This window comes from Thunnus albacares, chromosome 12 (genome assembly GCF_914725855.1).
Source record: "Thunnus albacares chromosome 12, fThuAlb1.1, whole genome shotgun sequence".
Classification (NCBI taxonomy): domain Eukaryota; kingdom Metazoa; phylum Chordata; class Actinopteri; order Scombriformes; family Scombridae; genus Thunnus; species Thunnus albacares.
Genome location: NC_058117.1, coordinates 28,656,639 through 28,671,516, shown reverse-complemented (window position 1 = coordinate 28,671,516; position 14,878 = coordinate 28,656,639). Strand labels below are relative to the sequence as shown.

The window sequence follows — 14,878 nt, the reverse complement described above, 5'->3', positions numbered from 1 at the left end:
GTGAGGGATCACGACCTGTGATCCTTATTGGATGGTCGCCATAGTTGCCTGTGTAGATATTGCATATTTTAATTATATTATTTAAAATACCAACAAATAAATTAGATTAAATGAAAATGAAATTTGAATAAAAAGTTAACATTTGTAGAGGAAGTTTTTATTAATAGAAATTTTCAATTGCCCTCAGAACATGTATAGAAGTAGAACCAGAAGTTCAGTATGAATGAAAATAAAGATGAGAGAACATATATAACTATATGCATGATCCTTATCCATTAAAGGATAAATCTGGCAATGTTCTATATTTTTCTTACTGCCAACAAATCTCATGTGCAGAGCCAAACAATGAATTGATCTACTAACAATTATTGTGTGTGTATCCAAAGCCTGATATATCTTATTAATTAGAAACACATCAATGAGTCACACTCTTGCACTGGGTGACATGTTCCTTCGCAGCAAAGATTACAGTCACGGTAGTTTGTTCAGAAATGGCTCCAAAAACTAATAACAGTGATCATGTTTTCAGTCTCCAGAGAGTGTAGTAGCAGACACCACTGAGCATGTGCGGGAATGCTGTTCTGTTTACAGGGCTGTATTATAAGAGCTGGATACCGGACTAAAAACGGCGCCCATTCAGTCTTATAGGAAATGCTCGCCTGGCGCATATGCCAAAAAAAGTTTCTAGCTTCCGGGTTTGCTTCCGCGTTGTGCGGCCCACTGAATATGCACAGTAATGTTTCCCCTGCTGGCCCTGCCTGCAAGTTCCTACTCGGCCCATAGACTTTACGTTATGATGACGTCACGGACTTTAAAATCGCTTTTCTCGGCTTGAGGAAAGTTTTACAAACATAAAACCTCCATGGATCAAAAGTTCATAACAGAAAGAGTCATAATTGACTTTGTTTGCAGTTCGAGGTGTCCTGTCAACAGTTTTACAGGCGTCTCTTTTACAATGGTGGTCTATGGGGAAAATCCTTTTTGGGCCACAGGGGGATTTTTCACTGCAATACCGTGAGTGGCCACTGGGAAAAGTTGGCTGCAAGGCTGAGCAGCGGCGCCCTATCCAGCTCTTATTATACATCCATGGCTACATATCACAACCTCTTGACTTTGCAATACATCGTAGATTTCTCAAAGAACGTCAGTCCACACAACAAACTACGGGTCTAAAATGTGAAGCCGATGTCGAAGTGCCTTAAACCTGCATTCTTTCTAATAGCCAGCAGGGGATTATATGGTCTATGAGAAAATTACCCTACTTGTCACTTAATTTATTACCTCGGTAAACGGTTTCCTAATTCCCAGTTTATGGTCTCAATTGCTAGTTTCAAGTCTTCTTCAATATAGCATGATGTTCATTTTGTAAATTATGGTCTCATTTAGAGTAAAATAGACGATAAAGGAGGGTATGCTTTAGGGCGTGGCTAACTTGTGATTGACAAGTCGCCACCACGGCGACAACTGTGGCTACATACATTATGTAACGTAAGCCCAGATAAGAAAAGGAGCATAGGCACAGTTTAGGGTCAGCTCAACCCTCTTGTCCAGATATGGTCACTTCTGGCTCCAAAAATTCAAGATGGCAATGGTCAAAATGCCAAACTCGAGGCTTTTTTTACAGTTTATGCCTTACAAGGAACTGCTCTCCAGAGACTGAAAACTTTGGAGCCTGTCCAACGTGGTTCATTGATGTGTTTTTAATGAGCCCTATTGGTCTACAGCAATGAGGAATAGGATATATCAGGCTTTGGATACACACACAATACTTGTAAGTAGATCAATTAATTGTTGTTTTGGCTCTACACATGAGATTTGTTGACAGTGAGAAAAATATAGAATATCGCTAGCCATATATCCTTTAAGGAAGATAGCCTCTGACACAGAAATGTTAATTGAGGCCAGTCTACACTGCAGTATACTGCATGATTATTCATCTCTCATTCTCTGTGGAGAGGTCAAGTTTGAACCACCAGAGGGCGGTGTGACAGCTCTCCCTTACCTCTTCCCTGTTCAGGTTTTGTTGAATATCCTGCTCTTGCACAACCTTTTATATCCACTGTTGTGGATTTTCGGAGCTGATGCACTGGCAGTTGTCAGTTTGAAGAAGAGAAGACCAAACCAAACTTCGTATGATGATTCTGGGAAAACTTTAATGAAGAACCTTGCAAGGGAGAGCGACTCAAGGGACACCTCCTGTTCGTACGGTGTCCCCAAACTCGTCTCATTAACCAAAGTGTGATGCTGTAGTGGTTTTCCAGAAGATGACACAAAACCTCTCATCTTCCATAACTGGCCAAAATCATGAGCAGCGCCAAATGCATATCTTGAGTCAGTGTAAATAGTAGCCACCTTACCAGAAGCAAGAATACACGCTCTAGTTAGAGCATACAGTTCTGCTGCTTGAGCAGAGGTACCTGGAGGCAGTGCTTTTGCCTCTACTACCCCCCAATCGTTAACTACTGCATAGCCAGCTAGATGTGTGCTATCAGATGGTCTGCTAGCTGAACCATCAGTGTAAAAAATCAAATCAGAATTGGGTATTGGTGTCTGCAACAAGTCTGGCCTTGGGGATGTACACAGGTCAATAGTTGTGATGCAATCATGCTCATCATCTGTGTCAATCAATGGAAGGAGAGTAGCTGGATTCAATGGAGGTGAGCGTTTTAAAGTGATGTGTGGACTATGAAGAATGATTGCTTCATAGCCTGAACGACGTGCAGCTGTCATGTGTTGGGTAGCAGATGTGTTCAAGATGTGAAGTACTGCATGTGGAACGTGCACAACACAGTCATGAGCCAGTACAATTGGAGAAGATTTCTCAATCATGATGGCAACGGCGGCCACCGCTCTTAAGCAACCTGGCATGCCAAGAACCACAGGGGTTAGTCGAGAGGAGTAGTACGCAACTGGACGGTAATGAGACCCATGTTTTTGCACGAGAATGCCTGTAGCAAAGCCATCTCGTTCATGTACATGCAGATGGAACGGCTGATGATAGTCCGGCAGCCCCAATGCCGGAGCCAAGGTGAGAGCATGTTTCAGGTCCTGAAAAGCTTTGTTCATGTCCTCAGTCCACTGCACCTTGGGAGGAGCTGATTGCAGTGTGGCGTTTCGCAAAACAGAGTCCATAGCAGCATACTCAAAGATCCAATGTCTGCAATAATTCGCCATCCCCAAGAACGAGAGCATTTGTTTCTTGGTTGTGGGAGGAGGCATGTTAACCAGCAGTTTCAACCTCTCCGGTGACAACAGGCGCTGTCCATTTTTCAAAACATGACCCAAGTATGTCACCTCAGACCGACAAAATTGCAGTTTGGCAAGTGATGCTCTATGACCACACTCAGCTAGTCTCTGTAGGAGCAAGATGGAGTCCGTTCGACAAGCTTCCTGTGATGGTGAAGCTATCAGGAGGTCATCTGCATACTGTAGGAGAGTGGAGCCCCCTGGAAAGTGGAGGTCATCCAAGTCCCGTTTCACTGCTGCTGCGTAAACTGTAGGACTCTCGACAAAACCCTGAGGCAAACGCTGCCAGGTGTACTGTTTTCCTTTGAATGTGAATGCAAACAGATACTGGCTATCTGGATGCAACGGGATTGAGAAAAAAGCTGAACTCAAATCAATGACTGTGTAGTGTGTTGAGTTGGATGGTAGTGAAGCTAAAATCGAATTTGTGTCTGGCACAATTGGAGCTGTTGGCACTACAATGCTATTAATAGCTTGCAAATCTTGTACAAAACGCCATTCATCTGGGCGGTTTGCTTTTGGAATGGGTAAAATGGGTGTGTTACATGGGCTTGTTGTTTGAACCAACACACCTTGATCCAGTAAAGACTGAATTACACCTTCAATACCAGCAATTGACTTGTGTGGCAAATTGTATTGCCTGACCATTGGTAGTTTAGCACCAGGTTTGAGTGTGACTTTGTGAGGTGGAGCCGAATTCACAAAACCCACATGGTTTTTATGTTTAGCCCATAAAATAGATGGAACCTCTGAAAGCTCTGATGGAGGCCCATACTGTGTGGGGAGGGGTGGTTGTTGCAAAACAAACCTACTCTGAGGTAGCTGGATGTGCTCAGTTAAAGATAACATGTACAGCTCAAGGCCCAAGTGTGTTATTGTTTGAGTTTGAGGAGTCTGCGCAGCTCCTCTCAATGCCTGGCACTGTGCCACCATGCTTTCAAGCTGTTGTGGGTCACAGCCAGGAGAGACAGCTACAGTGATGTATGGAAATGAATCTTTATCATTAACCAATTTGCGCTGTGCGTCAGATAACCGAACTGGAATTGCACATCCCTGTGGACCAACAAACAAACATTGTTCACACTCCAACCCCTCTTGTGTATTCAAAAACACATCAGCTAATTGTTTGTACACCTCTGGGGGGTTAAATGCTGCTGTACAGTGACACTGTAGTACAGGCCTCATGGCAGACATCTGTGTTGCACATGCTGGTGAAATTTGAGCAATTTTTTGAATGCTAGATACTGTGAAACTGGAAGCCATGTTAAAATCAGTCAATGACCAACAATACAAACAATCAGCAATAGTTTTCAAAAACTGAAATGCATGAGCAGCCTTCACATCAGGTAGGCTTAAAAACAATCCATCAGGTGTGCATTGAATGGTGGCATGTAGCTTGCAAAGTAAATCTCGTCCCATGAGATTAATTGGACTTTTCTCAGAAATCAGGAAAGTATGTTGCACATCTGAACCTTCAACAGTTATTTTAGCTCTCTGTGATAGTGGCTCAACAACAGGAACGCCGGAAACACCCACGGTGGTGACAAAATTAGGTGTTGGTGTACATACATGCTCATCAGCTTTAACAGTGGAAATTGTGGCCCCACTATCTACCATAATGTCAACTCTACTACCATTTACTTCAACAGGCATTATTGGATCTTCTGAAGGATCTTTTGAAAGTCGAATTACAGCTGCTTGAATGGGAAATGTTTTTTCTGATCCTGCCCCTCTATGGCCTCTCTATGCTTGATTGTAATATTGTCCATGATTCACATTATCAACATGTGGAGGAGGTGGTAGTGGTTGTTGTTGTTGTTGTGGTAAAGCAAGGGGGGCTGTTTGTTGGAAATTCCTTGTTTGGTGATCCTGGAATGGGTAATTTTGCTTGTTCTGACGACGACCACTTCTACACTCATTAGCCCAATGTCCCGCTTTCCCACATTTGTGACACTTTCCCGGTTTTCGCTTGTTATTGTTTTTGAAATGCTGTTGTCCACCCCCCTGTCGCGCATGCTGTAACATTTGTTTTGGGAAGGAGGCAGATTTGTCTTCAGCAAAAACTTCACACCTATCTAGCGCCATCATTTTGTTTACCGTTGCTTTCCAGTCTTTGGTTTGCCAATCGGTGACAGACAATTTGTATGCAGCTGCAACATTTGGTTTTAGATTTTGCACAAAGGTTGTAACAACAAAATATTCATTTCCTTCTCGTCCTATTCCTGCATTGCTATCCCAAGTACGTGTAAATCTGTTAACAAACTCAGGTACAGTTTCATATGCATCTTGGACACAGTGAATTACTTTATTAAAGTCAGTGCGCTGTCGTGCACATTTTCTTATTGCTGTTTTTGCTTCTTCATTTAACCAGTCAATCATGGTTCTATGAGGAGGCCACTGGCCATCCTCTGTCCGAGCAGGGAAAAGAAATTCACCTTTGCACAAATCCCACTCCGTTCTGTATGAGCCAGCAAGTAATTGTTCAACATCAGGTATCAGACAGTTATACACAGAGCATACATATCTTAACCATCCCCAGTATTCATCTGGGTTTGTGGTCGGATTGGGGGCATTTTGTGTCATTCCAACTATCTCAGCAGGAGTCCATGGTTTGCAGACAGCTGTGTTGCCAACCATGATTTTTGGAGCATTTATTGAGGTGGATGTAATGTTTAGAGATCTTATATGATCTTAGATCTTATATGTCTTTCCAGATGTGAATGTGTCATTCTAGTTGTACCTCGTCTCTGAGTTTTGCTACTTGCAGTGTGGGGTCGTCTCTGTGTCATCTTTGGCCTGACTGCAGGTTCTGTGTCGTCACTATGGTCTGTGTCAGACTCCTCCCCCTTACCTCTGGCTCCTTGTAACTCAAGTTCTACCTCACTTTCTCCTGAGCTGTCCTGAGTGTCTATCTCTGTTTCTTCAGCAACGGCAGCTAAATGTCTTTTCTTTTCCTTTCTTTTCTGGCTTTTTTCCTGTTTGAATGACAAATTAGCTTTCTTTTCTTTTTCTGCAGCTTTCCTAGCTTTTTCTTCGTCGGCTCTATCTTTCTTTTCCTGTTTAACTCTTTCCCTTTCTCTAACAGCCTGACTGTCTCTTCCCTTTCTCTATTTTCTACTTCAGTCTGTAGTCTTTGTCCCTCAACAGCTGCGGCTAGTAAGAGAAATTCATCGTCAGTCTTTGCTTGTTGTGAAATGGTTTGATCAGTCATGTTAGCAGCTGAAAAGGGGTTTGAAGGTGAAAGTTGTGGAAAAATTGAAATCATTGTTTTGTTTGTGTGTGACTCTTGCAAAGGCACTCCAGCTTTGGATACAATGGTCAACAAAGTTTGTGGAGAGGGAGCATCAGTTTGCCGTTTTGCCCAACCGTATATGATAGCTTTGGAAATGGCCTTCACATTCTCACCATGCCTCTGTTTAATTTTCATCATTTCTGTAGCTCTGGTTTGCAACTCTGCTTCCAACATAGGCAAGTGACATGCTGTCACACATTTAACACAGTTCTCCACTGCTGCTCTGAACTCATCAGAAAAACGATCAACTCTTTTTTCATCCAGACTCACTCCACACCTCTGACGAGCAACAGTTAACCACACATTTACACAATCTTTCATATACGCACTATCCCAAGATGGATTTCCAAAATCTGGGTTAACATTGTACTCAGCAATCTGAAGCTTATCTCTATCAAACGCTCCTTCGTATGGCCATTCGCCATCTGTCCACTGATTCAAAAGGGAAGAAAATGGAAACACAAAAGCCCATCCTTTCAATCTACCAACAACTCCCGCCGGAGATTGTGGAGAAAACATCGCTCTATATTGTGCATCTGTGAGTGTGTGGGGGTTTGCTTCGGGAAGCTTATCAATGGCAGATTGACCTTTTACTTCTGAATTGGTGCGTTTGTTTCCTACTGAAACAGATTTGTTCTTTCTCTTGTGTTTTGGTGAATGAATTAATTTTGTAGTAGATTGTGTTCTACTCACTGCTTTAGACGTGTTGTTGCCCATTTTAACACATTTACATTAAAAACATCACACAAACAAACACATCAAACACAAAACAGACACATCAAAACTTTCCCAGCATCACCGAAGTTCTTTTTTTTTTACACCTCTCTTCCTGGTGCAATAGCAGTGATCTGAAGCCAAACCGACGAAGCAACTCTTCGTCTTGTGTACACTGTTTATTGTTTGAAAAATTTTTTACCGGCGCCCGACTCTAGGACTTAGAATCCCAAGTCTGAAAACATTTCTCACAGGACACAGAGTGGATGATCCCCGATCTTGGCTTAAACGAAATAGGCCAAATCCTACCCCGAAAACGTCTTTTCTATAGTTTAAACCTCAGGTGGGTCCCCCTGTGCCGGACGTAGCCCGAAGCTAGCCCAGAAATCCCAGCCACTTTTGTGGCACTGCAGGAGTTAAGACTCACTCAACTCTGCCTTTTTTTTACCTCTTCACAACCACATGCTTTGCACCTGCTTATCACTGCACAGTTTCAACACATTTTCATGTGTTTAGATTCTTTAACCATCAGCTTTTTGCTTTTTTTTTTTTTTTGTTCACTTTGTGACCACCTTTAAAGTGAAAGTGATGCACAGTTTCTTTGTGATTTCGTCAAACGCAGACATGGTAAGGCACAATAATAAAATAAAATTATGCACTTACCACGTCTTTGTTGTGTTGAAATCCTGTTCGTGACGCCAAATTGTTGTGGATTTTCGGAGCTGATGCACTGGCAGTTGTCAGTTTGAAGAAGAGAAGACCAAACCAAACTTCGTATGATGATTCTGGGAAAACTTTAATGAAGAACCTTGCAAGGGAGAGCGACTCAAGGGACACCTCCTGTTCGTACGGTGTCCCCAAACTCGTCTCACCCTCACAGTCCAAAACCAGCCTTTAAGCCAATCATAGAAACTAGTTCGTCAGTTCCGAATCATAAACCTATGACCTAAATCTGTATCTTTGGTTTGTCTTGTTGCGTCTGATGATGACCTGCATTCTGGCCTTGGTTCGCCTGTGAGGCTCCTGGTTTATTAAACAACATGTGTTATCTTCTGTTTGAGAGAACAGAAGAGTACAGCTTGACATTCTGTTGTCCTGGTCAGTTATGGAATATCCATAACATCCACTGTATTGATCCAGCATGTCACTGTCTGTTAAATGACTGGAAAATGTCTAAACACACAGATAAACTCATGATCCACTGCTTCATCAGTGAATGAATGAGACAGAATCCTCAAATTTAAAAAAGTCTTTTCAGTTTTTCAGGGATTTTCCTGAAACCCAGACAGGAATTGGACACTAATACATACAGGACAGTGCCAAGTAAGCAACAAATCAAACTTTTGCAGCTCAGATTGTTCATGTGATGGTACAAATGCTGCAGTGTAGGGCTGCAACTAACAGTTATTTTATATTATCGATTGATCTGCAGATTATTTTCTTGAGTAATTGTTTGGTCTATTGAATGTAAGAAAAAATAATTTTCTAGAGTCAAAGGTGATGTCTTCAGATGTCTTGTTTTGGTCAGACAAAAGTCATAATGCAACATTACCATACATTATTTTTACAATATGTTGTTGCTGTACAGTAAAAACCATGTATCTCTGAATTTGGTAATGTTTAATTTTTTATGAATTGAGGGATTTTTTCCTTATCGTTTAAGAAAATTCTCTTACTCCATAAAGACCAGTTTCACAGTTTTTAATGTCTGCCTTAAAACAACAGTCAGGAGCCCAAATGAACATAGAAATCTCATTGTAAAACATCACTAGAATGTTAAACAAATGTATAAATCTGCACAAAAAAATGAAAAAGATTGCAGAACTACCTTAAAATTACCTAATTTAAATGAAGATTTGTTTTCATACAGTAATCTTTGGTAAATTCATAGGGTTATCCAGTCTATCCACAGGAACTCCCCATCAAAGTACAGATTTCTGGATGTAAAACACAGAAAGATGATGTAAAATTACACTCAAATTACCCTCCTTTAACACCCATTATCGGTATCTTGAGTGCTTTAGGCTTTTATTTTATGTGATTATCCAATCTATTTACAGTAAATCCCTGGTAAACGTTGGTTTTATACTGTTCAAAAAATAAGATCATGTGATAATAGTTTGCAAAAACATCATTTTAATGATCATTACTTTATATAAACATTATTTCACAGTAATTATAAGCAGCTCTCCAATATATCTACAGACATTTCACATTAATGTATGGGGTTAGTGAACATGAACAAATCTCTCCCAAATCCAAAAATTATTTTGCTAAAATTCAAATTTGTGATGTCATCTGATAATGTCTGGAACTTTTCCAAAAACAATGAATTGAGAAAGATGTTATAGATGACACTGAGAACACCCAGGGCGATGTTCTGAGTATGCGGTAGGGTTGGGCCGATGGGCAATGCCATCGTCCGTCGCCAATGGCTGACAGTCATCAACCACTGAGCCTCTACCATCATAACATTGTGATTTAAAAGCCCCCCTGTCGTCTGTCCATCTTTTGCGTGGACTAAATTACTCTTATTGGCTTTTTACTCACTGAGCTTTTATTGCACTTACAGTAACGCAAAATGACAGCAAAATGCGGTAATTTATCCCACACGATATCATCGTCTATCGCGATGTTTCACTGTGAACATTGTCATATGCCAATTCTGTAGACATCACCCAACCCTAGGGGGGAGATTAAATAAACTATAATTTGGAATGTCAATATAAAACTATAGGACATTATGCAGGTTGATTAACTTTATAAATTAGGATCACATTAATTAACTAAGTAAACAAAAATAAATAATCTGATCTAAAATGTTTTCCAGGATATAGTGTTCATAATTTTGGATTTTAGCCAGTATTAATGTTTGTGGATATGTTGTATGACTTCTGCATTTCTGCCACCAGGTTGTGCCTTTGAGTAAGGTGAGAGTTTTGGAAGCAGAAGTAGTAAAAGAAGAGGAATTTCCTCCAGTTGTAGTAGTTAGCACAAAGCTAGTGGGTTTTAACAGCAGCAAAAATATGATGGTGGACTGTAAGCTACATTTACTGCTTTGTTGTGGCTGTAAAGTGCGCAAATAAAAAAAAACTGCAAGTTATATTACAGCCCAGCATTGGCCAGAGTCTCTGTCTGCAACACATGACTATTTTGGTATATTTACTCACCAAATGGAAAATCTAATTTGGCGCTTGCACAATTAAACATAGTATTCTATCTGATGTTTACTTTTTTCTGCTGTGGATTGTGTAGACTAATACATCCATTAATTTAGAACACTGAAATTGTCCAAATGTCAAGCATCATCAAGGAAAAACACCATCTTATTTGCCTGATCTTGAAGGATTGCATTTGTCACACAGTTGGTTAGAGAGAAGGGGGGACCATTCTGCTGTGGTTGAGTTTTTTCAAATTTTTGTGCAGATTTACACATTTGTTTAACATTCTAGCAATATTTTACGATGATTTTTTAAAATAATTTACAACAGTTATCTGTAAAAATGCAGATAATGTCTACAGTAAATATCTGTATTTTTTAAGAAAAATTCTCTGTAGAATAACTAAAGGATTTTTTTTTTACCGTTATTTGACTGTAATTGTTCGGCAACTTTTGCTGTAAGACTTTTAACCATTTTTTTAATTTTTTTTTTTTTTTTTTTTTTTTTTACAGTTTTTTACATTAAGTAGTAGTTTTGCTGTAAAAAAAACCAGAAAGTTGCCTTAATTTTACATTCAGTGATAGGATGCATATTTTGTTGTATTTACATAAAATTCAATATAATTTAACATTCAAGACCATTAAGTAATTGAATAATCCTGTCAAAAAACTGATATTCCATTATATTAATTTACAGATTACAGCCTTTATTTTATGGTGAATATTTTTAATAAAAATAATTTACTGTGTTTTTATGGCATTTACATTTAATGTAGAAAAACAAACAAACTGTAAAATAATACAGTAAATTTCTGTGAAATAACTTTTTTTACAGTGTATACTTCCACTGCAGCTCATCAGGAAAACACTGTCAGAGGAAACACAAAGAGGGAATTTGGTGCTAAAAAGACTGTAAATGTAAACTGTAAAGATATCCACTTGATATGACTAACTCAGATTGCTGAAGCCTCATATAAGCTTCACATCAACTTTTAAATGACTGTGTGGACAAACTGTGGATTTTGGCCTCCATCACTCCATCAAAATAGGGGGCATTATTACAGTGAGGAAAACCTCTTTCCATGTTCATTTGAACACTTGACTGTTGTTTTAAGACAGACTTGAAAAATTATGAACGTATCTTTTAAGCTAAATAAACCATTAAAAACGCATTGGATTAGCTGAAAGGTGAAAAGTCACAATGCTGCCAATGAAAAGCTGACATATTGGAGATACTTCACAGGACAGTAACAATATCGGATTTTAAATATGCTAGATCTCCATTTATTGTTAATACTACAAATTCCAGAGTATAACACAGTATTGAATGCAAGTTTTTCATTTATATTACAGTCGTATTAAGTTTTCTAAGTCTATTTTCCATCACTGTCATGCAGTTTAACTCCCGTCCAGTCATCCAAGCAGGGTTTAACACAAACAGTGAGGAGCTCTTCCCAGCACAGTTTGTTCTCGACCTGCTTTTACAACAGACATCTTACTGATGATAAACAGTCCAGACCTTCTACCATTTGTGTTTTCCAGAGAACTCTGAATCTGAATCTGAGCAAGTGCTTCCCTAAAGGGAGCGTAACATCATTTCAGATTCCTTTTTAGTGATGCAATGAACATTCCCACATGTTGGTGTGACATTCACAGGCTGTACAAGGCAGACAAAAATAAGATCTGTTGGAAACAAAAACAATATAACACAACACAACTGACTTCTCAGAGGACTGTTTTTATTTTAGTCCATTCACTGGCAATCATGAATAATACATTACTGCCAGCCATTTGTCAGATCATGCTGTAGTGTCTTTGATATTAGCTTTTACAGTGTGTTTTGGCTGGGTGTTACCTTGTAGTTTCTTTTAATTTCACTCTGATATGAAAGTCACTGTCGAGCTGGATTAACGAAAGGGGCAACTGTCTCAAAGGCCCTAAATTCACTGTGTGTTAATTAGTTGGAGATAATTTGATCAGTTGCAAATTTGCTTGGTAATTTGCACTGCAGCACAATATAAAACTAAAATGATAAGGGCCAATCCTGAGGAACTGACTTGTGGTCATAAATCACAGTCTTGGACAAAAGTGTGGCTGCCAAGAATCTTGGTGTTATGTTTGATCGCAGCCTCTCCTTTGATAAGCATGTTAAAGAAATCCCCACAACTGCCTTTTTCCACTTACGTAACATAGCTAAAATTTGGTCCTCCCTGTCCATGGCTGATACAGAGACTCTAATACATGAATTTGTTTCGTCCAGACATGACTACTGTAATGTTCTGTTTTCAGGTTTGCCACGTGCGAGTACTAAACATCTTCAGATAAAAAATGCTGCAGTTAGAATCTTAAAACAAGAAAATTTGACCATATTACACCGATGCTAGCCTCCCTTCATTGGCTTCCTATTCATGTTAGATCAGACTTTAAGGTGCTTCTGCTGACTTATTAAATCCTAAATGGGCCTGCTCCATCATACCTGTCTGATCTCCTTAAATCTTATATTCCATCTCAAGCTCTTCGCTCTCGAAATGCAGAGCTCCTGTGTGTACTCAGAGTTAAAAAGTAGTCAGGCCAGATTCTTATGGAATAAATTCCCTGCTGATGTCTGACAATACGAGTCTGTTGAGTCCCTTAAATCTAAACTTAAAACTCATCTTTTTGCCTTTACCTACAATTAGTCGCCTTTAGTTGAGTACTTAGGTCGGTTTCTGTCAATTAATTTACTAAGTGCTGTCCTTCCAACAACATTATTAATTATTGCAACTGTTCTGATAACTCTTGCATCTCTCTAACCTTCTGTTTGTTTGTTCCACAAGCACATGAGTGTCCGAGCCATGTTCCCTGCTCTCTTCTCTCCCTCTGTCTCCCTTATTTTTTCTTCCTGTCCTCTCTTGTCTCTCAGGTATCTCTTGCTGGATCAGCACCCATGCTGGAACCGCTCTGCTTCCCTTGGTGTCGGTGCCATTTCCTGAGGTTTTGGATCCAGTTCTCCATCCTGCAGGAGCTCAACCTCACCTCATGTCTCTCTCTCTCTCTCTCTCTGAGTGATGTCTTTATCTTTCTCTCTCTCTCCTGTTTGATTAATGTCTTTTCTTGTCTCTTCTCCCGTGTATGTGAACGGTGAGATGTGAGTCTCCCCTGTGTGCATGTGTAGTCTGTCCTCTTCCCAGGTTTCCATGGTGATGGAGGTTGCGTGGCTCAGGTCCTCTTCTGCTCTGGTGGCACTTGGAAGCTCCTTGGTATCCTCTTCATCACATTCTTCATATATATTATAAAGACATTATAATTTTGTTATCCTGTTCAATGCTATAGTCTGTAATTTGTGTGTTTCTATTCTGTACACACAACATCTATTGCACATCTGTCTGTCCTGGGAGAGGACAAACAGATGTGCAATAGACATTTAACACTCAAAAATGTCAACCTGTTTGTGGGACAAGAGAAAAAGTTGGGCAGTCTCCAAAGTCACTTGGCTTCAATCTCTTGGCACCATGGGTATCTTCGCCAAATTTCATGATATCACATAGCTGTTCAGATATTTCAGTAAAAGCCATGAGCGTCAGCCTAAAACTAAAAAAGAATCTGCATGGATAGATACAACAGAGGCAAGTGTGAAAATAATATTAACTTAATATTAACTATGCAACAATTAATCAATTCTTCAATTAGTTACCAACTATTAAATTAATTGACATTTTTTTGCCATTAATCGTTTGGAGTCTCAGATTCCAGCTTTTTAAATGTTTTTTAAATATTTCCTGCTTTATGTAGTCCTCTATCATAATAAACTAACATAATAAACTTTCACCATTTTCTGACATTTTATGGACCAAACAACTAACTAATTAATTGTTTTAAGTCATTTTTCCAAGAAAAAAGTGCTAAAATTTTCTGGCTCCAGCTTCTTAAATGTGAAAATTGTCTGGGTTCTTTAGTCTTCTATGATAATAAACTGAATATCTTTGTGTTGTGGACTGTTACTAACAGTTATTAACATTTTTCACCATTTCCGTACATTTTATGCACCAAACAACTAATTGATTAATTGAAATGATAATAAAAATAAATGTTATGGGTAGGATTTAGCCTCAAACTAACAGGCCACACCTGAACTGATATGAGGTCTGGATTAGGCCCTGCTCAGTTCCTGCCCATGCCTGCTACAGCATGCTGATTGGTTTAGATTTAGATTTCGAGCACCTTTGTTTACTGATTATTGTTTTCATTTACTTTTGGCCATTAAATCATCTGTGACAGATCTGTCATCTCTGGTCCTCGTACTTTAACTGGTGTGCCAATGCAGAGGCTCTTTGTGATAACCCAGCTACCACAAAGTCAAGTTTTCTTCAACCACACCTGCACACCAATGTGCAATATCATGTATATTTGGATATATTGTAATCAATCTCTCTCTTATCCTTCTCTTCTCTCTCTCATTTCCCTCCTTTTCTATAATTGTAAGTATT

The 14,878-nt window shown here is 39.5% G+C and overlaps 1 protein-coding gene across 1 annotated transcript; it reads right to left on the bottom strand.

Annotated features, from left to right (window-relative positions):
• Nucleotides 1-1,940: 1,940 nt before the first annotated feature.
• Nucleotides 1,941-6,221, bottom strand: LOC122993416. The gene is made up of 3 exons (XM_044367563.1): nucleotides 5,987-6,221; nucleotides 2,207-4,655; nucleotides 1,941-1,947 (listed from the first exon to the last, which is right to left on the bottom strand). Exons 1-3 carry the CDS (start codon nucleotides 6,033-6,035, stop codon nucleotides 1,941-1,943), a joined length of 2,505 nt encoding a protein of 834 aa, XP_044223498.1. The 5' UTR covers nucleotides 6,036-6,221.
• Nucleotides 6,222-14,878: the final 8,657 nt, after the last annotated feature.

Coding starts and splice junctions, on each gene's coding strand:
- LOC122993416 (XM_044367563.1), bottom strand. CDS start 6,035: ATGACACAGAGACGACCCCACACTGCAAGTAGCAAAACTCAGAGACGA. Junction 4,656..5,986: donor TAGCAAAACTCAGAGACGAG/GTACAACTAGAA, acceptor TCATGGGACGAG/ATTTACTTTGCAAGCTACAT.